Source organism: Cyprinodon variegatus, unplaced genomic scaffold (genome assembly GCF_000732505.1).
Source record: "Cyprinodon variegatus isolate N-32 unplaced genomic scaffold, C_variegatus-1.0 Scaffold1159, whole genome shotgun sequence".
NCBI lineage: Eukaryota > Metazoa > Chordata > Actinopteri > Cyprinodontiformes > Cyprinodontidae > Cyprinodon > Cyprinodon variegatus.
Genome location: NW_015151612.1, coordinates 144834 through 168908, shown reverse-complemented (window position 1 = coordinate 168908; position 24075 = coordinate 144834). Strand labels below are relative to the sequence as shown.

Sequence of the window (24075 nt, the reverse complement as noted above, 5' to 3'; positions counted from 1 at the left end):
GAGCGAAGCCAAAGCGGGGGTTGAGGACGTGCCCAGGATTCAGAACCAGGAGATAAGAAGTTTGAAGAATGAAAAATGGAAAATGTCATGAAAGCTGTACAAAACGAAATTTCGTTTGGTATACACAAACACTATGTATACAAAATTACAAAAAAGTTGTCTAAATCTAAGGTGAATGAAATTAGCAATTAAGCCGGTCATAAGCGCCAAGTCCCAAACTAAGTCTTTCTGCAGTCATGTCAGTGTTATTAGTCCTGGCTTTGACTTTGCAGAGTTTCTTTTTGGGTTGGCCAGCTGTATCTGTGTCTCTTTTTTCTGAGATAAGCTTTACATGAAGACTCTTCTTCAGTACCTTGTAACAACTCTTCTCTTAGTTGTTACAAGGTACCGAGCAACCAATCAGAAAGGATTTTGGTTTAACTAAAGCAACAAGATAAAATAGAAAATTAATAATGTTAGCAAATACTAATGTATCAAGGACCTAAACAACTATAATGGCTGTTTTGTCATGATCTCGGCGCTGGTTTCTGGTCTGATTTCTCATTTCACTCATCTGTTTATCTCTGCCCAGTTCTCATTACTGATCATAGGATCCACCTGCTTCAGTGTCTGTGACTCTCTGGGCGACACCCGCTGTGTCTTATCGGCAGTCGACCGGCTGGAATCAACTTCATCCTCTGGGCATGGAGTGAAATGTAAGATCAGGTTAGTTACTCACTCGTTTATTATCATCGTCTGCCAGATAGATGTGGTCACTAACCTGTGTCTCCTCCTGCATAGGTTCCTGCCTTAGATGCCAATGCTGTTTGCTGCAGTTCCGTTTCTAAAAATGTTTTGAAAAACATAATTGTCAGCATAGAATAATCATTTTGAGCCTGAAAGAACTACAATATAACACAATCATTAAGGAATTATTTTAAAATATATAGTTTATTTAAATTTGATTAAAAAGTCTAGGAGGGCTTATTGGAATAGCCAAGAAGGCAAAGAGTGTAAATTAACAGGTTTATGTGTTACTTTGCCTCGTCAAGGAAAAGATTTAATTTAATTTTGAGTTTTCTTGGATGTGAACCCGGTTTACTGACCATGGATGCTGCAAGGATAGCTCATATTTATCTGTAAAGGAAGGAGGGTAGAGACTATCCTCTGAGCTGGGACTTCCTCTCAGCACCATGCTAGCAGGGAGTCCTTACAGAGGTCCCATTGTGTACAAGGGCCTCATGGATCCCCCCTACATGAAAGTAACACACTCTAGAGTTTCACCTTGGGAACAGAAGGACAAATATTTCTGTCTGATACAACAAAAAATGAAAAGGTACTTTTGTAACGGATAAAGCTTCGTTTCCTCATTGCCCTCTGATTCCCTTTGTGTCTAAAGTGTGTGTATTCTGTTCGAGACGATTGTGAAAGTGTGTGTACTGCATGGTGGTGGGAGGTGTGTGGGGGGGGGCACTCGGAGTGACCAAAAGCAATCGCTCCGCTCCAATCAGCCTCAGTGCCTACCTTCACACATAAGCGGCAGGGCACTCGGGTCCACTGGTGCGCACAGACCTACACATACACACACATACACTGACACTTAGACACTTGTCATATCTGCACACATCACCCCCCCTTGCCACCACCACCACCTACCCTCCCTCCTCTTCAAGGCACCCTGAGCGACCTCTCACCATTGGCCAAGTCTCTGAGCCCTCAGCATCTCCATCAAGGCTGAAGGGACCATTCGGGAAAGCAAGAGACAGAGGTAAGCATTCTTGGTGCTGTGTTCATGTTGGTGGAAGGGATTAAGCAGGTTGTGGTGCATACTTAGCCCATTTTAAAACAACGGCATTCAGGGCTTTAACAGGTGCTTTTACACCAGCTGGTTAGGACTGGATGTATTGCTTTCACTAACCCAGCATATGCATGTGACTGTTGTTATTTCCTTCTATTGTCTCTACATTGCGGGAAAATGTGTTACACTTCTGTGATCTTCAGGGATGATTATTAGTGAAAATCAGGTTGAAAATTAGACCATTTTGTACTTTCAAAAAACAATCTTGCTCAAATTTAAAGCTATCTATAGAAGTCATCCAGGGCACAGGTGTTTTTGCAGCAAATATCTTATTTCATAGAGCGTAATGATCCTCTTATGTGTCTTGCAAATTTTATGCACAAAGGATTTTTTTTACCTCTTTTAGCCAATAAACCAAACTTTTATAGTTGAATGTAAAGCATATTTTTAATAGGTGTGACAATGTGCCGTTTAATTCTTTAATCTGGTGCAGAGGGAATATCATTAGACCTGCTGCTGAGGGGGGGAAGTTAGAGTCGCTGAATATAAGGCATGCCCAAAGTGTAGCCAAACATAACAAGGAGGCAGTCTAGAGGAACGACACAAACACAGGTTCCATACACTGTACACTGTGATGGCCTGTATTAAAGCAGAGCTCTGTGCTGTCTTCAGTAAAGTCCTTCTTTCAGACTAGCTGTGCAAGATTTCTCCTGATATGTCTGTTTTTGCCATCCACTTTTCTCACTAAAGGTGCATCAAGTTCATGCTGAAGGCAATGAAAGTACAAGCTCTTTAATTAGTTTCTCTGCTTGCTGATATTGATGCTTGCAAAAAATTCAACAGAAGGACATTTGGTTTTTTTGCTTGTTTTTTTGTGTGTGTCTTAGTTTTAAAATAGCAGCACCATTCTTGGTTTCTGTCCAATGAAATATTGACGTGTGCAGGTCTGTGAGTGTTACATCTTTCCAAGTGTCTCCATGAATAAGTGTAAGTGTGTGTTTGTGTGTGTCTAAGCACCATCTCTGCTGAATGAAGCTTTTCCTCGTGAGCAGTGGCAAGTTGCTGCCATCCTGTCCACAAACCTCGGTGGAATTTGGAGTTTGAGTGCAGAGACAAGCTGCAACCGGGCCTCATAAAGACTCTCTGTAAAAGCCCAGGGGTTGGGTTAGCTCAAAAACCTCTCTCACCTCTCTTTTTCTCACTTACTCACGCCGCCCCACTCAAGTTATTTTCCTCACCTTCTCCATCTAACCCTGAGGGCCAACATCTTGTCTGTGTGTCCCTCTCCATGGCGCTCTTCTTGTCTTCTTCTCTCTCCTTGCTCACCGTTTTTCTGCCCTGGCCTGGAGGACTCTCTTTTAGCTCTTCTCTTATTTTTTCAGGCCCCATGCATGCCTCTCTGCCATCATTAAGCTTTAAGTAGTGATACATTGCCATGATTTCAGTCATTTACCCATTAATCCTACGTCTATAAGGAGTTGACCTCATTAAGCAGTAATTAACGTATGCTAATCTTATTAGTACTTTCGTCTTTGGCATAACTCCTTTCTTAACAGCTTAACCCAAAGGCCTGCACTGCGGAGGAAAGAGAAAGATCATAAGCAGCTGCTTTCTAGGTCAGGGCAATTGTTGAAAACAATTCCTGCTTTTTTAGAGCTAAAAAATATTTGTTTGCATCTCGCTTGGACTTGTTGAGATTTTTGCCGATTTGGGCGAAACATTCTGGCCTGATTTGGAAAATCCTTAAAAGCTTCTTTGAAGCAGAAAATCCCACACATTTCAAAACATGTAATATTTCTGGCATTACATAAATTCAGGACAGAATTTTTTTTTTTTATACAAGTGCCAGGGTTATGTGGGCATTTATCTAGGTTACCTGTGGTTTAACTTTTGTTTTAGAATTAGAGTGGAGATTAATTTCTTTTTTACTCTATTTGTATAACTACATGGGATATCCTTATTCCCTCATTAAATAGTTTGGAATGAACACTTTTTACAGTGCCTGAAAAACATCTTAATACCAAAAAAATATTGTTTCATTGGGGTTTTATGACACATCAAGGCAAAGTAGAGCAGAAGTGTAAAATAAAAGATTTCAAAAAGAAATTTAAGTTTAATCCAGACACTTTTGAGAGCATAGATCTGCAGAAATACTTAAGCTGACTTGAAAAATATTTTTACAGGACTGAGATAGAAAACTTTGAATCAATTTTACTGTATGATCTGGTGAACTGTTAAGTGCCTTGAGATTAAATGTGTTGTGAATTGGCCCTATATAAATAAACTAATTGAATTGACTGCAATAGTATTGAGATGTGAAAAAAATTTAATTTGGTCCTTGTAAACAAATGATGAAAAAAAAAATGCTTTTTCGAAATAACACCTGTTAACTACCAACAATGGGTGGTATACAGCAAACATGTGAAAGAGGAGCTCTAAGTCAGATAAGATCAAAATTTAGATCTTCATTAAGAAATTCAAAACTGACATAACTCTGAACAAACCATGAAACTATGAAACACAGAAGTGTCGTATCATGCTGTGGGAATGCCTTTACTTAGAATAGTTGATGGGAGAAAAGACAAAAAGGGCACAAAGTAGGGTAAATCCCAAAGAAAATCTGTTATGGAGTTGTAAAAAAAAATTTTTTGTAAAAAATAGGCAAATGTTAAAATGGAAAACAAAATATCCAAATGACTTGCAGTTATAGTGTAAAAGCAAAGTTGTATATGAAGCATTGGGATGAACACATATTCCTGCCAAATAAATTTTTTTATTTTTAAGAACTGATAAAACCTGTTCTCTACTTCATAATTATGTACTTCTATTAGAAAAAAAGGCGATTATTATATTATTATTGTAGAACGTAGAACCAAAATCCAAAAACTGACAAAAAGATTTAACAATAACAACTAATAACAAAAACAATTTAAAAACATTTACAGAACTGAAAGAAAAGCAAGCAGGATATGAATTTTTAAAGTGTATCAGAAGAAATGACAAATAGCAATTGAAGACTAGACAGGTTTTATAGTTTATACAGTGGATGCAGGTGAGCAGTGGAAGGGAGCAAAACAAGGAAATCGAAGAAATGAATAAACCAATATTAAAACAGTCTTGAATCCTAACAAATTATATTAACATTTGTAACTATGAGATTACTTACTTCCATAAATACTTTGGCCATAATAATTTTTTTTTAACCATATTAATGCAATGTTGGCATAAATGTATAGATCCTTAATCTAAGCAGGCAGTGGGCAAAAGCCACAGTAATTATGATTCAATTTGCTATATGAATTAGGTGCATGGTCCTATATGGGATACTGTTTTAACCAGCTACTAAGACAAGTTTTAACCCCATTAAAGATGGACCTATGTGCCAATAGAAAAATTATTCCCTGAATTATAGTTGTCATTATTTCACTAATGGTCCTAAGTACTTAAGGAAACATATTGAACCACATTGCAGTGAGAAATTGAGATGTTTCTCTAGGAATTAATCAACCTAAGTTGTTCTTTACAGTAAATCGTCCCACTAAAGATTTTTTTACAGAAATTCTCGGTTTGCAGAATAGTACCTGGTTGGACTAATTGGGATTATCAACATTGACATGCATTGAATAAGAGCACTAAAGCCATCTGTGAAAGGTCCTCATTGAAATTATCAGACTAATTTTAGCAAATATAGAAGCCTTTGTATTTTAATCACTTAGCTGTCTGCGCCTTCATAATAAGATCAGGGACCTTCATTATTGGGGAACAAGATCAAGCCTGAGTCTTTGGTGGTTTAATAAGGTTCCAATTATTGTTTCATTGATTTTATATTCTAATCATATTCTATAACCATAAAGTCCAAGAAAACCCTCTTTAATTCTTCTACTCTGTCCTTTTTAAGGTTGACTATGAGGATCTTTTTGAAACTCGTGTTCGGACTCTTCGTCCTCAAAGCGGTGGTGGCAAGTCCCAGATTTTCCCGACAAGTGGACAATGACTCAAACGATTTAAATGAGGGAGAAGACAATTTTGATCAATATAACTATGCATATGAAGAGTTTGAGGTAAGAGAGGTTTCCCTCACTTGAACAAGACTCTAATTGATATTTTTGCATGTAATGTCAATTGTGTGTTTGAATGTTACATCATTCAGTAACCATCAGTATGAGTGTGACTTTTTGTAAACTTCTCATTTGTTATCAGGAAAAAGTTGGAAAAATGTCTGCTTATGGCTACTTTGAAAAGCATTAGTGTATTTTTTTTTTTAAATGTGTGCTTTTGGGCTTAGGTCACAAAGTTCTTTGTGCAGACTGGAATGCTGTGGATGGCAACTGGGGTTATTTGGAGCATTGAGAGATTTATTTCTTACTGTTCTGTACCATTGAGCCAAAAATTCCTTAGTTTATACTTAAGCCAACCGTTATTATAGGGTCAGTGCCCCAGAATTCTGCATGCACCTGGAGCAGTTTCAGCAGGAGAATAACTGAGTTGGACATTATTAGTGCCTCTGTTTCCTTTGCTGTGAAATGATTAAAAAAAAAACAAGTTTCAAAGTTGTTGAAACCTCGGGTTTTAGTTTTACAATCCTCTATTTATAATGTTTATCTTTTTCTATCAAGGAAATAATTTGATATGATTGGCTTTTATCAAATACAATCAACTGATCTCATAAAACACCAGTACATTGGGCAGAGATTGGTCTGTAAGCAGTTAGTGTGTAGTGCACCAGATCTCATCAGATGAGCCAAACTGTCAGGGTTCCCATGTGTGTGTGTGTGTGTGTTATGCCTCTCTTCCAGAGAGGATCTTTGTAGAGGACCTGGGTAGTCTTCACAGGTGAAGCTCATCAGTCTCATTAAAGTGCTGGGCTTTAAAGAGCAGCAGAGCCTTCGCTCAATGCTGGTTTCTTGTTGTTGTTCTGTTGCTTTCTTGTCTCTTGCTCCCCACATGTTTTTCCCCTGATGTTCTTTGAATTTTTTGTTTTTTCCTGGATTTTTGCCTCAGTTGCCTTTTGAGTCCTTCATTAAATCATCAAAACTCATCTCTGCGTTTGGGTCCTCAAAGCCTCCACCCAACCAGACACAAACCTTTTATCCATCATGCTTTTACCAAAGAACTTTTTTTTTTAATGGAGATTGTTCTGCTGTCATTGAAATGTAGTTTTTTATCACACGCAGAAGCCCATTAACACAAGTTTTGGGACCCCAGCAATGGTCTTCATTAGCGGGTGTTATACAAAACAGAGGGTTGTGTAACGACCACTGTCACTTTGCAGGGAAAGTCATGAAAATTAATTCTCTGCAGCTGAAATCTTCTTAACATGCATATCTTTGGAGTTAGATTTTTACCAGCTACTGTAAATTTTTAAAAGTGATTTTAGAATTAAAAACAAAAATCCAATAGATAATAACACAGGATACAAATTCTGTGTTGAAATTGCAATGTCTAAAAAAACATCTGATTCTAATGAAACTATATTTCTTCAGTAATGTTCTCTTCAAAAATGTTCAGAGCCATGTCTTTAATATGTTTTTTTTTTTTTTTTTTCAATCAAACTGATTGTAGGACTCTATTGAATTGTCTCTGGAAATTGTCTTAAGATGACCAGTTGTGATGTGATGCTACATAAATAAACAGAATTAACATTATATGAGAGAAAGGGAGCAGCAATTGGGCTAATTCTGTGTAAATAAAGTTGCAAGAGTAAAATACAAGAATTCTAGACAGGTGCATCTTCAGCAGAATCAATGGAAAAATAATACTAAAAACACCTACCGGTACAATAAAAATGTTTTGTACATGCCAAAAAATTGCTCAAATGAGTTTAAAGTTGTTAATAAAAAAAAATTAAAATAAAAAACTAAAAATTGGTTTGAATCTTGGCTTTTCGAAACTGATGCTTTTGTATGTTTGCTGTTAAGTTATTGATGACCTCACTCACCAGTAGACTGGGCTGCCGTTAGGCTCTGCTAATGGCAACAGCTGCACATGAAAAATGGCTCCCAGCAGCAGGAGCTAAATCACACTTAGGTTGATTTTGATGTAGCAACCCTGAGTTTAACCAACATTACCAGCCAGGGAAATAGGATTGGCTCAGTGAATATAGCAAATCCTCAGCATAAAGTCTTCACATGGATTTACAGTACATTGAAGCAACAGCTTAAGTTAAACAATATGTGATCTGAGGTAGTTTTAGGCTTTTATCAAAGAGATATTTCCACTGGCTTTAAAAAAAATATTCAGATCATGGTCTGTTCCAGACAAAAACACTATGTTTTTACCCAAAATATGTCTAAGAAATATAATTAAAGCCACTTTGAAGCTTTATTCCGCATGACTGAGCACTGTAGTGTGAATTGTAGAGCTTTTACTCTTCCAGTTTTCAAAGGTGGGAAAACTTCTATTACACTTAGAAATCATTTGATTAAAAAAACTGAATTTGCTGCTGCATATTTACTCAGGATTCAGGACCTATTTTATTGCTCATGGTTTCTACACACAAACAGCTTAATTCTTAAGCTTTCCACAATGAATAAACTCAAAGATCTGAATCATAATTGCAATCCTGGGAAATCACCAAGGATCTTTTATTTGGCTTTTTTTTTTTTTTTCCCTTCTTTTTTTTGGGGTAATACTGAGAAATGTGAGAAGCAAACACAAAGAGGATTAAAAAAAAATGTCTTTATATAAAAGCATAAAAATCTCATGGGAGAAACCAGTGATTAACTCCTCCCCTGGAATGCTGAGTCTTTGCTTTTCATGGCCAGACCTACTTTGGCATTCCTCTTCTTTCTCTCTGGGTTTTTTCTTTTTCAAGTGAAGATAAGCCTCATCTACATTGTTATCCAAGCAAATCATCCTCAGTCTGATGCGTTCAAATGCTTTAATCGCTATGTTTGGACTCATACAGACATTTCTTGTTGGGTAATCTTCTTTACTCAAACAACTGATGTAGCAACCAGTTTTTGGAAGAATTTTAGCTTTTGTGCTGTGGCAACTTTCATATGGGCGCAAATTAATTTTGATAATATGTCCTGATGGAACACTATGGTACCTCTATTTGCATCTGCTTTGAAAGCTGCAAAATAAGGCATCCGAGCGTATCCGCTCATTGCAATTAAAGTCCCAAAAACATTAAAGTCATGTTTTTTTGTGTGACTTGTGATGGTACTGAGATCAATATTCAAATGTTAATATGATCTTACATTGCTTCCACCTACTGATTTCAATTTTTAGATGAGAATGCCCTGTCATTTATGGTTGGATGGCCTTTTAAAGGCTTGTGAGATCTTGGGACATCCTCCTTTTAACCACATATCAATTAAGAAACCATAGCAGCATTGCCAAAAGATAAGTGGTAAGTGTATTTCTATTTCTGGGAAATTAGCAGGACTCTGTCTTTTACTGGAAGACATTGGAGCACAGAGTAAAAAGGAATGGTGAGAGTGCTGCCCCCTGTGGTGCTCCTGTGCTGCTCACTACCTGATTGATTCTTTTAAGGGCGGATTATACTTCTGCTACCGCACACATCAAATGTCGCTTGTGTCTGGTTGCGAACCAGTTTTGCTGGTATGCTTCAGCAATGTCAGTCTGGAATTTCTAGGAACGCAGAGCAGTTTCCCAACAAAGCGCTAGGGGGAGCCTATTTGAGAAGTCACAAGGACTTTTTAGGCGGCACCGGCAGGAGTGTTTTTTCTTTCCAAAACTATTCTGAGGCATCTTACAAGTGGTTGTACTTCCGAACCTCCTCGATCAACCTTTCGTCGTGGTTTTCCATTGTTGTTATTACTCCTCGGTTTTTAAATACACTGAATCGAGAATGAAGATCACACAGACAGCCGGAAAGGCATACCAAGGACCAATCACAGCTTCTTTCTCCGCACTTCCGCTTGAGGTGTGGGCGGGTTTGCGGCCGTCCGATATGTAGTCAGGATATTTTTTTTTGTTGCGCGATGACGGTTGCAGAGCCTCTGCGTGGGGTGCATGGTCGCGCACAGAAACAGACTTGACGGCTGCAGAGGTTATGCAAAAGAAGTATAAATTGGCCTTTAGTCTAACAAACTGGGGTCTGTTTGTCTGGTAGACTTGAATCCAGGCTATTACTGATGCCTCCACCTGGGTCTTCTGGAGCTTTTGACAAAGTATTGCAGTCTTAATCGTGTTAAATGCACTGCAAAAATCAGAGAACATGATCCTCATTTACTGTTTGCCTTGTCTAAATGACAGTGGGTTTGTTTGAGCAGGTGTATGATGGTATATTAGACTCCAACTCAATGACATAAGGGAACTGCAGGGGGTCCTGATAGTTGTTTCTTTGCTTGCTCAAGTGAACCAACAGAAGTCTCTTTAGGACCTTTATGATGAGGGATGTCAGGGCAACAAGTCTATAGTTATTGAGGACTGTTGAAGTTTTCTTTGGTACCAGAACTGGGCAGGAGGTTTTCCACACCACTGAACTGTCTCCTGGGTAAGCCTAAGGTTAGAGAGGTGCTGTAGAATCCTATAGAAATACTATACAAAGGCCTTCAAGACTTTGGGGTAGACACCATCTAGACCTGTTTCCTTATTGTGACTCAGTCTCTCCAGTTGGTTCTTCACATGACTACTAGAATCAGACGAGAGGAAGGGGGAGGGAACAGCACCATCTTCTCTTATGGTTGAGAATAAATGCATAAATAGAGGGGGGGGGGGGTCGATGAAAAAGGTGGTAGATGAAGCATTTGAGGTTAGAGAGGGAGTCCTCCCGGTCTGTTTTCGGACTGATTTTAAAGTTTTAACACTTGTTTTTAAAGCCCTTCATGGTCTCGCTATATTTAACTGAGATGTTGACGGTACATTGCACCAGCAGAGCACTGCAGTCTGCTGATCAAATGGTCCTAGACATCCCTAGGTCCAGGGTCCTGGATGCACCTAACAACCTGGCCCTCAGTCTGCGGGTTCTCACTGCTCTGCACCTTTTTAAGTCCAGATTAAATATATTTTTTTTAAAACTGGCTTTTAATACTTGGGACACATTGATTAAGGCTTATGATTTTTTTGCAATGTTTTTATCTTTATGTGAAGCACTTTGGTCTTCCTAGTGTTGTTGTAAAGTGCTATATAAATAAACTTTGATTTTAATAGGTTTTTTTTCAAAAAAGGTTGGAGTGTCCTTTGATTGTTGGCAGGAGGGAAGGGTTCTGAGCAAGTATCTAATTGAAGAATGTGTTCAGTTTATTGGCTCTGTCCAATGAAAAGAACACTGAGCTCCTTCCTCCCTGACAACAAATCCCTGACACTGATCTGCTGGAGTTGGTTTCTAGCTTCTTCCTGCATGCCTCCTGGCTTTTTCTTATCCTGACCTTAAATTGCTTTTGTGTAATCCTCAACAATTCCCCGTCTGCCTTCCGGAATTATCTTTTCTCTTGTTTAACGATTCTTTCAGAACACTGGTGATCCAGGGTTCACATTGGAGCAGCATCTCACCAACATGAAGCATCAATGCAATTATTCAGATTTTTTTCCCTTGCACTTTAATACTTCACTCATAAGGGCTCTGCTTGTAATATTGTTTTGTTTGTGTCTGGTGGTACAGATAGGTATAATGATGCAGCACAAATTGATAAAGTTGCATCTGTCATATGTCATAATGGATTTAATAGTAAATGGTTATCATACAATGCATCAACATTAAACTTAATGTTGTTTAAACACTTATTAGATCTAAGTGGCATAATGTGTCATAAATTGGTCTAATAAAATTGTTGCCTTATTTTGTGTCTGTGCTCTGTCTTCTTATACCCCCAGTTGGTCATGACGGATGGCTGCTCACAATAAGCATGACCTTGTTGGAAGTTTCCTTATGTTGAGAGTTTTCTTCCTACTGCTTCTACATGAATCCTTAGTATGAAAAAATTGTGCAAGGTCAGCAATAAAAAGCATTTTACTGTCTGCTGTAATTTTAACCAGTGAAACATTGGCTGTGTTTCCACCTGCTCCTCCTAACGCCCATTTTGACGTTCACGGCAAAATAAAAATAAAAAACACATTAAATGCCCTCAAATATGCAAAACGTTTTTACATTCACTTCATCTGTTTTTGGCTTTTTATGCAAAATGGTTAATGCACAAAACCGGGAAACACTTTTGTCAAATCAGTTCTGACATAGGGAACTTTTACCAGCAGTTTCTAATAATTAGTAATGATGCTTCAATTATGCATGTAAACATGGCTGGAAGCAATATGGCTGGAAGCCTGATATTACATTACTGATCTGTGTTCCGGGCTAGATTGTAGCCTCTACTTCCTTTCACAGATGTAACACAACATGAATAAATGAAAGCATATTTTATCAAAAATGGCCGACTTCCTGTAGGGTTGGACTATAGCTCAAAGAGACTTTTTTTGTAGATTCTGGAGACGTACACAGTGTTTCTATGGGCGCTGTAGAGAAATTAAGCTGCATCCACCAAATATTGGGCTGGATTCCTGTGAAGGGTTGGAATAGGATCAGTCATAGTGATTTTGGTCCAGATTCAAAGATTTATTTGGAAATGAGAGCCAAACGTACAGTCATGGTGAAATGCCTCACTGCCATGCCTCCATGGCAACACCGTTTAACTAAAACTCTCTGTGCCTTAAAATAATTTAGACCATCATGTTATCTGCCTCAGGATTTGGGTCATTTTAAATCTCATAGGATTTACCTGCATACTGACCAAGTGTGAAGCTGGTTGCTTAAACTCCATAGGAGGAATTTGTTAAAGTTCAATAGGAACAAACATGAAAAATTGTCCTTTGACCCAAAATGACCGACTTCCTGTGGGTTTTAGGGCATACCTCCAAGAAACGTTTGTTAATGATTTGGAAGAGATCTACCTGTGTACCAATTTTCAAGTCTCTGCGACTTAGGATTTTCCCCATCTCACTTTAGGGGGTGCCATTTAAGCATTTGGCAACACCAATTTCTGAATTCATTAAAATACATACATTTCACATCGGGGAAAATTTTCTGTAAAGTTTTAGTTTTAAAAATGTTAAAGCAACCATTGGAGGTGTCATTCAGGGGAAAAATAATAAACATTTGAATTACAATAGGTCTTTGCAGGGCTTCGCTGCTTTGGCCTAACTAGTCAAATCATTACAAACATGTAACTTTCAATTGTGGGGATAGTGAAGTGAAACTGTGACTTAGTTTGTGCACCTGCAGTGCTGTGTTTTTATTCTTTTTTTACTTACAAACTGGCTTTTGCCTATGAATCCAACTGTTTCTAAGCAAACTCTGGATTTATAAACTCTCTGTGAATTCTCAATTTCACAAGTCTGATGGTTGATTGACGGACCCTGTTAACATATTTTTTACAAGCCACATCGGAATGTGTAAAGACGCTCCAAAATGGAGTAGTAAACAGTGTTTTGGAGGTCGAATTCATGATTTTAGATTATAGTTGGGAGCTGGAGTTCCCCTAAGAGAACCCTTGTATGCATGGGAAAAACGGGCACATTCCATACAAAAAGGACCCCAGAATTGGGGGGGGTCATAGCCAGGGCCATTTAAAAGTCATTATTTTATCCTTTTCATCTATTATACAAAAACCTTTTAATCGTTATCATTCATAAAAATAATTTATAAACTATAAGATACCCAGGCTTTTAAATAAAATAGACATATATACTTTTCCATTAATAATAGATAGCTTTTCCTACCCTTACTCTTATGCTATAAGTTATAAATTCTGATGTTTCATTTGATTTCCCTCAGAAGATAAATAAGTTAAAGCAGATATTTTCACAAAAGGGGTGATTCTGAAATTTCTGGAAGTGATTCACAAGGAACTGAAGTTGTTGGGAAAAATTGATCATGAACTTAACCTGTTGTATATCCAGTTCCTTCATCTGCTGTTGCAGTAACTCCAGTTGCTCCTCCTTTTTGTTCAGCTGTCCCTCTCTGGTGCCCAAAACTGAGTCCAGGTCTGCTGGGTCCATCTTTGGCTGGTTTGTACTGTCGCAGAGGGGGTGGTTTGACAGGACCCAAATGCAGACACAAGCATGAGGTGGTTAGTTGAATGTTTAATAATAAAAAGGGTAAAATAAGCAAAATCCAAAAACATTAATCCACAAAAATCCAACAATGCTGAAAACCAAGAATACTCACAACAAGAAGGGGACAAAGTAATGACGACAAGCCAGCCAAGAGTGACTAAACAGGAGGAGATTATATGGGAGAGAGAAACAAAGACCAGGCTAATTAGCAGATTGGAAGCAGGTGTGAACAGAGGCAGGAAGGGAGCTAGGGAAAAGGAGACTGACACAAGAGGGCAAACAGGAAATATTTAAGAACTCAAATACAATCAAAAATACCTAGAACACAAGAATCGAAATAAGACCAATGAAAACTCAAAATAAAACTTGAACAAAACTAAAACCATGACAGATATCCCTTTTGTGAGGATAAAGTTAATCATCTTTAGTGTGTAAGTCACAAGATTAGGAGACAAGAATGAAAATATACAAGGCAGCCTATATAGAAATAATAATAATATTAATAATAATAATGACTCTTCTCAGGGCTTGTTTTGATAAAATCCAATAGAATGTCTGTAATTTTGGCATGAAGCGTGAGCAGGTACACTTACAGTAGGGAATGGACACATGAAAATGACGCAACCTTTCAGATAAACAACAACTTGGTATCTGTGGAGTATAAAAACTAAAGAAGCACTAATACATTTTTTTTTTNTAATGCATGTAGCTGCTCCATGTTCTCTGCACACTGACATAATCTGTGCTGCAATCGTAAAATTAAAGTCACTAAATTACCCTAACTATTGTTGTGTTGAACTGTAAAGTGCCTTGAGATGACATGTGTTGTGAATTTGGCGCTATATAAATAAACTGAATTGAAATTGAATTGTGTATGATATGAAAAAAAAAAAAAAGAAAATAGAAATGACTGGATTGGAACCATCTGATCCTGCTAATTGGTCAGTATCAGAACCAATTTCCGATCTGAGTATCGGATCTTTAATGAGAACACACTGGAGCTGTTTTTCATGGAATTCCTTGATTCTTTCAAAGCAGGCAACTATAACCCTTCACTGTAGCTCTGTACAATCTCTGTGCCAAATTTAGATGATATTTGATCAAGTTCAGTCCTGTTTGAGATTTGTTTATTATAAGAAGTAGTATTTTAAGAGTAATCGCTCCATGGCAAAGAACTGGGAATAAGCATTGAGGTGTAAGCACTTTTTAGGAGCAGCAGTTGTCTTCCAAAGCTCATAAAATTACAAAAATATTATCCATTCCAAAAGAACAAATAACACAATTTAAAGTATGACCTCCATTATTAGCTGGCCAGTCCGGCACCCATTTAAAATATTCTACATCTTTTTTATTTTATATTATTATTTCAAGTTATCAAACACAACCAGATTTGAACAATTTCAACCAAAAAAAAAAAAAAAAAAACACCAGTAGACCAGTATTAAAAAACAAGCTAAGTTATGCTTTACATAAACTCTACAGCAGAAGATGTGCTTTGTTTCATGAAAGAAGTTAATGCTTGAAGTATATGAGTCTGATGTACACAGATATATGTTTTAACCCTGCTAACCAATACTTTTGTTTCAAGAATTGCACAAATCTGCAAAATGTTGTGCAGTTATAACTGTTCTTATAAAAGCCCTGATCCATCTTACAATAAGACTTTAAACGCATCAAAATTCTAAACAAAGGGAGAAAGGTGAAACCGGCTCAAATTTTTGGTCAAACCACTTCTAATGTTTAAAAGCTTCTCAAATAGATTCCAGTCAGTAGCACTAAAAAAGAAAAAATGTGTGCGCCACAATCACCTGTTACCACTAGTCACGTTAAAGGGCTATTACTGTATGTATCGAGCGATTCATAAACAGGGCTTTAAATGTGTGTAGCATGGTATCTCTGCTTTGAGTTTAGAGGTGAATTAAGATTACAATTGTGGGATTATTTATGCATTTTGAAATTATTTTCTCATTTTGTCTACTGTATTTTTTCAATGCATTTTTTTTATTTCTTCCCTGCTGCTTTCAGAGCTCTAATTCTTTATTTATCTGTTTGTTCTTTGGTTTTTAGCCTTTAACCTCTTCTTTTCCCATAGGTATTTATGTTTGTTTTTCAGAAAGGGGAAATGAAGGGGAGTGCTGTGCATAACTTTTCAAAGACTCACCTTGTTGTATCACAAACTATGTGTAGGCTAACTTTAGAACGGGAATATCTCTGTCCCAGTATAAACTCTGTTTGCTTTCTGCATTCTACAACTTCTTATTAGACTTTCCAGATTTCCAGTGACAACCCCTGGCTTATTGGCACCTGATTATATTTAGATGCATATATGGATCATTTTAGCTACCATGTGTGTCTTGGTTCCACAAGGACCATTCCTGCTTTCAGTTGCTTGGGTCATCCGAAGAATCAGGTACTACCTGTGTGTGGGAGTTCATTACCCTCATCTGGAAAAATGATAGAACTGCAACTTCAGTCAAATACTAGACAATTTAAAGAACAACTGTAGAAATGCTATGCTGTAATAAACTTTATGGATATATTCAAAGCTTTTAAGTCTCCAAAACTGATGTTTATTTGGCTTTGTCTGTTTTATTTTCTTTGCTAATTACTGGTATTTCATGATATAGGATGCAGGTTTATTTTTAAATGCATTTATTTATTTAAGGATTTAAATATTAATAGTAAAAATTCAGTTAATGTCTTTGAACGTTTTATTATTTTTGCAATTAATCACCAATTAGTTTTCTGCAGCCCTTAAAATCTTGAGTCTTTCACTGGTGGAAAACCAAGGCAATTGTTTATTGGCTTTTTAATACTGTGTATTGCTGGAAAGCACTTTTGTACATTTATACATTTAGTGGACACATTTTCATTGAAGAGGATTAATTACTTCCTTGTACTAAAAATATAATTGCGGCTGATTTCCGAGGTTCCTCTTTTTTGACAGTTTGGTTCCACCTACTGGTTAAAGATTTAAGCCCATACATCCTACCTGGTACATTTCTGTGTTGTAACTGATGAAATTCCTTAAATTCTGAATAGATTACAATCCCATCTCCCATCTTCATTAGATTTATTAAAGAAACAGAAGAAAAACTGAAAGGTTTTTATCAGCACTAAAAGTGTACTTGTCACCTATACATCCTAATTAGCAATAATTATAAAATGTATTCATTTTTTTTTTTTTATCCTTTCTGATTGTGGCGATTTTTTTATGTTTGGAAATATTTAAACATTCCTATTTAGTATTATTAAAATGATACAATGCAGTATTTGGGAATATATGTACTGTAGTTTTATTTGTGTTTGAAAGATTGTGTTATTATTATTAATATATGTTAGATTTCTTTTCCTAAAAATCATAGCTTTTATTCTGTTTAAATTAGAGGGTCAATTTAGAGGTTTTTTTTAATAACTTGTTCACAATCAGGCAGTTAAATGTGGATCTGTGGATTAAACTGATTTAAAAGTAGGGAAGTCCTTCTCAAGTTTTTCTGTTGATATAAAAATCCAATTTAAAAAATAAAAGAATTGCCCATGCCAGGTTCGAGCTCTATACTTCATAAAATCAATCTCACCGCCTTTGTGCTCTTTTTTTTCCTGATACGTGCATTTTGTCCCAACAGGCGGCTCTCTGGATAACATCAGATAACATGTGTAGCAGTTAAAATTTAAGTGCTATACTAACTTTAGCCTGTTTCCTCTATGTACATTTTTTTAGTAATTAGGTATATTTAATTATGGCCTCAGGTTATAGTGTGTGGAATTATTGTTCTTCTTATCACTTTGCTTTAAGTATCGTAAAATATGTGAATCTCATTTCTCTGTGCAGCTGACTCTCATACAGCACCTAAATAAACAGGTCAATGACACAGAAAATGGAAATCCTCCTCACCTAATACAGTTTATTTTTAATTCTTAATATTACTGTAAAGATATGTGAATAAAGCACAAGAGTAAACAGTTTTATAACAAGGGTTGAAGTTGTACTGCCCCCCCTAAAAACTCGACTCATTTTACCTACAAAATCTTTTGCATGCTCTAAATATTTTCCTAATTAAGTCTGGCCTCTAGAATTTATTCCTTGTTTCAGCTATTTTCTATATTTGCTTCCTACTTCTATCTAAGACTATGTAAAAAAAAATAATTTTTGAGAGAAAAAACTAATCCATGTGCAGAGAGGCAAGCTAAAGAGATTAAAGGGTTAAGTTAAAGCTCTGCCCAGTGGAAGTTTAAGAACTAGGAATAGGTCAAATGTCGTCATTTATATCTTGATTCACTGTTTTATTTGTCTTTGTTTTTTTAGCCAGAATATAAATATCCTGAATCAGCTGTGGAGAACACAGAGGGAGAAGAGACCCAGGAGAAGGAAGAAGGGTTTCCTCTAACATCCCAACCTGTCCCTCAGGGTTCCGGTGGATCTGGTCTTCTCATGGGTCCAGACACAGAGAAAGGTCTGAAGAAGCACTGCCATTTAAATCTAAAAAATATCATTACTTTATAGGATAGTGCACACAGTTTCATGAAGGCCCCTACACTTTGTTGAGCTCATTATGTTGTGGAAGAAGCTTCATTGGAGTAGCCGGATACATCTCCCAATAATCCTGTTTCCATTGTGCATGTTATCCATTTAACTGGCGGTTAATCAGTGGTTAAATGTGTTGTGTTGACTATGTCTGCTTGTCTTCTTCTTAACCCAATCATCATTGTTCTTCACACCTGATCAATGATTTTTTTCAGTCCTTTCTATCTGTTTATTAGTGCATCATTTTGTCTCTAACAAGAGGTGGAGCTTCATCAGATGCCTGTTGATACTCTTCATGTTTCCGGGGATTATGGAGGCTCTGTAGGGTCCGGAGAAACCTCAGAAGCTTCCGGCGCCTCTGGGTCTGGCCTCTCAGGAGACACACTGGTCTCCAGTGCCTCTGGAGATCTTTTGGATGACATTGTCCTGATATCTGGACATCCAGATGAGCTACCTATATCAGGAGGCTCTGGGGATGTCTTTGCACGTGGGGTTCTGTTCATTTCTGGGGATTTCTCAGGATCTGGAGACATCAGTGGGTCTGCTATTTCTGGAGCCTCGGGAGACTTCCCCTATAAAGATAATGAAATCATTCCTGAAATTCCCATTGGCTCCGGAGAATCTGGGGACCAGTCTGGCTCTGGGTTCCCTGGAGATATCTTGAGCTCTGGAGGCTCTGGAACTTCTGGGGTTTCTGGGGACTCTGATGAGTCTGGATACTCAGGGATTATAACAATATCTGGAGGTTAGTACCTTAACAGAATGTATGATCCATGTTAATTAACAATTGTTCCATTTAACTGCTTTCTTTAAAAATAATGTGGTTAAATGTTGACTGTGTTGTGATTGTATTTAATTTTTTTTATCATAATCATGTCTTTCTAACATTTGTTTCGTCTTAAATGTGAGTGTGATTGATTGTCCCTCTTAACCTTCACCTCCTAACATCAACCCTCGGCTCTAACAAGAGGAGGAGTTTCCCTTTACTGAGGAAAGAGTTCCCCAGGAGGTACTGAGTGCTTCTGGGGAGATCTCGGGAGAAATTGAAGCCTCTGTAGATTCAGAGGTCTCTGGAACCTCTGGGCTTCCTAGTGTCTCTGGCTCAGGAGACGACGAGGAGGTCCTTGTGATATTTCAGCCCAGTAAACCAGAAGGTCAGTATCTCAGATAGAATTGTATGTTAAAGAAAGGGAAGCATGGAAGATTGGACCATGGGATGGTAGAAATCTTCTGTTGTGTGTTTTTTGATCCATGTACATTTTCGCTAACCTTGTTGTCAATCACTTCTCATGTCAATAACTGTAAAATGTCTTTCTCATATAACCAACATTGTCTAACGCTTCTAAAAATGCTTTGCTTTTTCCTGTCCTGTGTCCACGCCGATCTAACCTCTTTCTTTAACGCCTAATCTTGTCTCTAATAAGAGGAGGAGCTGCTTTCAACCACACCTGAAACCCCTCAGGAGGGGAAAACCAGTGTAGAAGAAGAAACAGTAAGCTCTGGTTTTCCAGAGACTTATGAGCCAGAGGAGCCTGATGAGGTTTTCAAGAAAGGTCAGTACTGTCCAGAACCAAATCTAGATAGAGATTTTAAAAAGATCTAAGCACCCTTTGAAGATATTTTGTCCAGTGTAGTTAGTGTAATTTGATTTCATCCATCCATCCATTTTCCGTTACACTTAACCCAGCTGGGGTTGCGTGGGGTTCCTATCTCCAGCTGTCAATGGGCAAGAGGTGGGGTCCACCCTGGACGGGTCGGCAGTCTGTGAAAGGGCAACACAAACAGGACAACCTACCATTCACACACACACTAAAAACCTAAGGATTATTTAGAAAAGCCAATTCTCCTAACAGTCATGGTTTTGGACTATGGGAGTAAGCTGGAGTACCCGGAGAGAACCCATGCATGATTAGGGAGAACATGAAAACTCCATGCAGAAAGATCCCTGGCCAGGAATCAAACCTGGAACCTTCTTGCAGTGCTACCTACTGCCCCACTGAGCAGCCCTGTAATTTCATTTTAGTCTTTAGTTTAAAAGAGGAAAAAAATGATTGTTAGTACAAATACTCGACAAATAATTGAGAGTTTTATTGTAGTATTTGCAAATATTTTTCCTTTGTGCATATCGGACTCAAGGTAAATTCCCCTTTTCAGCATTTCATACCCTATTATTTTGTCCTGAAATCTTTCTATTTAGTGCATATAGTTGACTGCAATGAACCCAAAAGTATTGCCAGTGTATTCAAACCTTTTTCAACATTTTGCTCGATATTTTGTTGAAGCACCTTTGATTCCAGTCTACCAGAATCTCCAGAATGCTTTTGAGAGACCTGCTGGTAGTAGATATTAAGAACTTATCCCTAATTAAAAATTTTTTTTGCTTATAAATTATATAAATAGAAGGTATTTAGTGCTGTTTATATCTACCCGGTGATATTTTGACAAATTAAACATTTGCAATTGTTAATTGTCTGTTTGGTGCCCTCCTCAGGTCAAAAAGCGGTTACTGTATCTGATTTTTAAATTGGCTTAGCCTGGAATGTGACATAATTTTGGAGAGCTGACAAAGAAAAGCTCTTCCCTTGGCTTCTTTTGTTTACTTGGGGAGTAACAACAAATTAAACCTTTTTTATAAGGTAAAATTAAAATAAATTACGATTTTCCTCATAATGAAAGAAAATAAAAATAGTAAATACATTAAAATTGAATAAGGACCTAGTATAATGATTTAACATTCATTTTGTCCTTTTCTGACATGACCTAAAAGCTATAGGGAAAAAATATATAGTTTTAAAGAGAAGAATTGTTAAAAAAAAAAATAGAACATGCATTAAAGTTGGACAAAAAGAAGTGTGTTTCACCTTTCTAGTCTAAAAGGATGGTTAGACATTCATTTTTTTGTCAATCGATCACAAGAAATTAAAGTTATTCATTTTTGTGTATAAGGAGTGTTTGGATTGGTTTTATTTTCATTCTCTGTGAGTGGAGAAAGCTAGATCTCTGATCCAGAAGCTCAAACCAGTACGACTCATGCCTCATGGCCTCCTCCATAGAACCTTCCCCCCATTTTCTCTGTGTCTGGTGAGGATGTTAAAAAGAAATTCTCTCTGCTGTAAACTATCATCAGGGTGCTTTCTCTGTTCGCCATGTTTATGTTGCTGTAGGTGCCAGTGTGCCGCTGTCAGTCACAGCCAAGACCAAACCCAGCCCTTGCCTTATGTACAGCTTTAGTCTGGTTAGGATTGTTCAGGTGTATAAATAAATAAAAAAAACTTAAAATGTCCTGTATGTTTAACATGCTTTTTTTCTATTCTTCTGTCCCCTTTATTCTCTTCATGTATCCCAGGAATGCCTGTTTGCCTGCTGTGCACATGCCTCGGTGGTTCCGTCTACTGTGACGACTTGAAGCTGAACAGTGTTCCACCTCTGCCCAAAGGCACCACTCACTTCTATGCTCGCTACAACAGAATCACAAAGATCAGCAAGTCTGACTTCGCCAACATGAGTATGTGTCCTCTTTGAATGAAAATGTATGGCTATTAAGCCAGGTATGTTCAGAAGCAAAGTTAACCTCTGGCTGCTTACGACTACAAAGGAATGTGGTCAGTGAATGCACCATATCTGTATCTCAGACTGCTGGTTTTCCTGCCTTCCAGGTAAGCTGAAGAAGATCGACCTGACTGCCAATCAGATCACTTCCATCGAGGACAGAGCGTTCATGGGCCTGCCTGAGCTCGAGGAGCTGATAATTAGAGAAAATCACATCTCCCAGCTACCAACCCTTCCTGAGACCATGACTCTGATTGATGCCAGCCATAACAAGATCGGCACAAAGGGCATCCATAAAGAGGCATTTAAAGTACGCACACCTTCTTTAGTTCTTTTAGTTAAGACTTTTGTTTGAAAGGCAGACAAAAACATTTAATATAAAAAATATCCAACACAACACATCTTTCCAAAGTCAGGTTTCAAATATTGATTTAAATCTAAAGGAGGATCTGTCTTCTATAAGCTTTTTAGGTTTTTCTGTGTTAAAGTTAACATATTTATTGTCAAATACCATATAAAAGCACAAGGTGTATGTTCTATTGGAAAGAAAGAACTAAGCATATGCTAAGTAATAGCAGCTCTGTAAGTATAAAAAAAAGTCACAGCTACACAAATGAGAACTAACCTAAGAATACTTTCTAGTAGAAAGAAACACAGCCAGAGAAAACAGGTAATAGGAGAGATAATCACCAATAACTTCATCATGTAAAAAGACAGCTAAATCCCAAATTGCACAATCAGGAATTTCTTAAAAGAAAACCAAAGAGAGGGCAGTTAATGGCAGCAATAGTTCAACAACTCCAAACAGGAAGGTATTAAACGCAGAATATTTGGTCCCTGTGCAGCTCTATGCAGTAAGAGAGAATAAGATCCCTATATGTCAGAGAAAACAATAGAGAGGTAAAAAAAAAAAAAAAAAAAAGCTTTATTATGGAAGTTAAATTTAAAACTGCATCATATTTTCCTCTTCTTCGGATTACAGGACATGACTGGACTGCTGTACCTTTACCTAACCGATAACAACATCGATTATATTCCAGTGCCTCTACCAGACAGCCTGCGCTCTCTACATTTACAGGTACTGCAACTTGGCTTCAGATCTCCTAGTTCACTGCACACTGAGCAAGAGGTGTTTAAAGTGCTAGCTCCTTTGATTTAAGGATGATAAATTATTCTTAAGTAAAGACCCAACAGTTAACAACACAGAATTCTTATTTTTAATTGACCCATTTAAATCTAAATTAGTCATTTTTTCTTAAAACAAGTGCATCTGTTCTTAAATTGAGGAGGTAAGTACTGCCAATGGAACAAGATGAGTTACATTTAAAATAAGAGAAAACATTTGCATTGTCTTATTTCAAGTACATTTTATCACATTTTCATACTTGAAGAGTAAAAATACTCATTCCATTGGCAAATCATCTTAATTACTTAATTTAAGAATATAAATATCTTTAAATCCTTTTTGCAGTGTGGTTTTTTTGTTTTTACTGCATTCTTTCCTTCCTTTTTGCAATTGACTTTACGTTATCTGTTCCGTTGCAGCGTAACAACATTCAAATGATGCACGAGGACACGTTCTGCAACCTGAACGACTTCAGCTACATCAGAAATGCATTGGAGGATATCCGTCTGGACGGCAACCCCATCAACCTCAGCAAGACTCCTCAGGCTTATATCTGTCTGCCCCGTATACCCATCGGGAATCTTATTTAACCTAGACCCCTGCAAACATCTTTGTACATACTGACCCACAGAGTTATACTATATTCAATGTTCAAAGTCCTTCCTGAAAGTGTGTTTCTTACATGCTGCTGACAGATTTTGCCAATCTGTAAAACTGTGTGCAAAATGTGTGCAAATGCCCAAATAGCAAATATGACTGAAATTCCAACAACCAAGCACATATGCATTACTCTGCCTTCTTCCTGTTGCTCGGATTTTTACAGAAATATTCTAAATTGTATAAGATTTTACAAAAATAGATGTGCAGCGGCACAGAAACCTTTTATAACACAGCCTCACAGGGTTTTTATTGATATTTTCAGTTTCTTTTCATAACTGGCAACCAAAAACCAACCAATTAGTAAAGTTTTTTTTGTAAAAAAAAAAAAGTACTTTTTTTTTTCTCAATGTATACAAGCAAAGATCTAATGAAGATGGAGATGGTAAGAAGTAAATTGATGCAATATAATAAACAAAAAGC

The 24075-nt window shown here is 37.3% G+C and overlaps 1 protein-coding gene across 1 annotated transcript; it reads left to right on the top strand.

The window, feature by feature from the left end:
* Positions 1–1490: 1490 nt before the first annotated feature.
* LOC107101828 lies at positions 1491–24011 on the top strand. The gene is made up of 10 exons (XM_015400890.1): positions 1491–1747; positions 5676–5838; positions 18102–18249; positions 18580–19065; positions 19289–19474; positions 19745–19873; positions 21667–21825; positions 21977–22179; positions 22852–22947; positions 23415–24011. Exons 2-10 carry the CDS (start codon positions 5683–5685, stop codon positions 23583–23585), a joined length of 1734 nt encoding a protein of 577 aa, XP_015256376.1. The 5' UTR covers positions 1491–1747; positions 5676–5682; the 3' UTR covers positions 23586–24011.
* Positions 24012–24075: the final 64 nt, after the last annotated feature.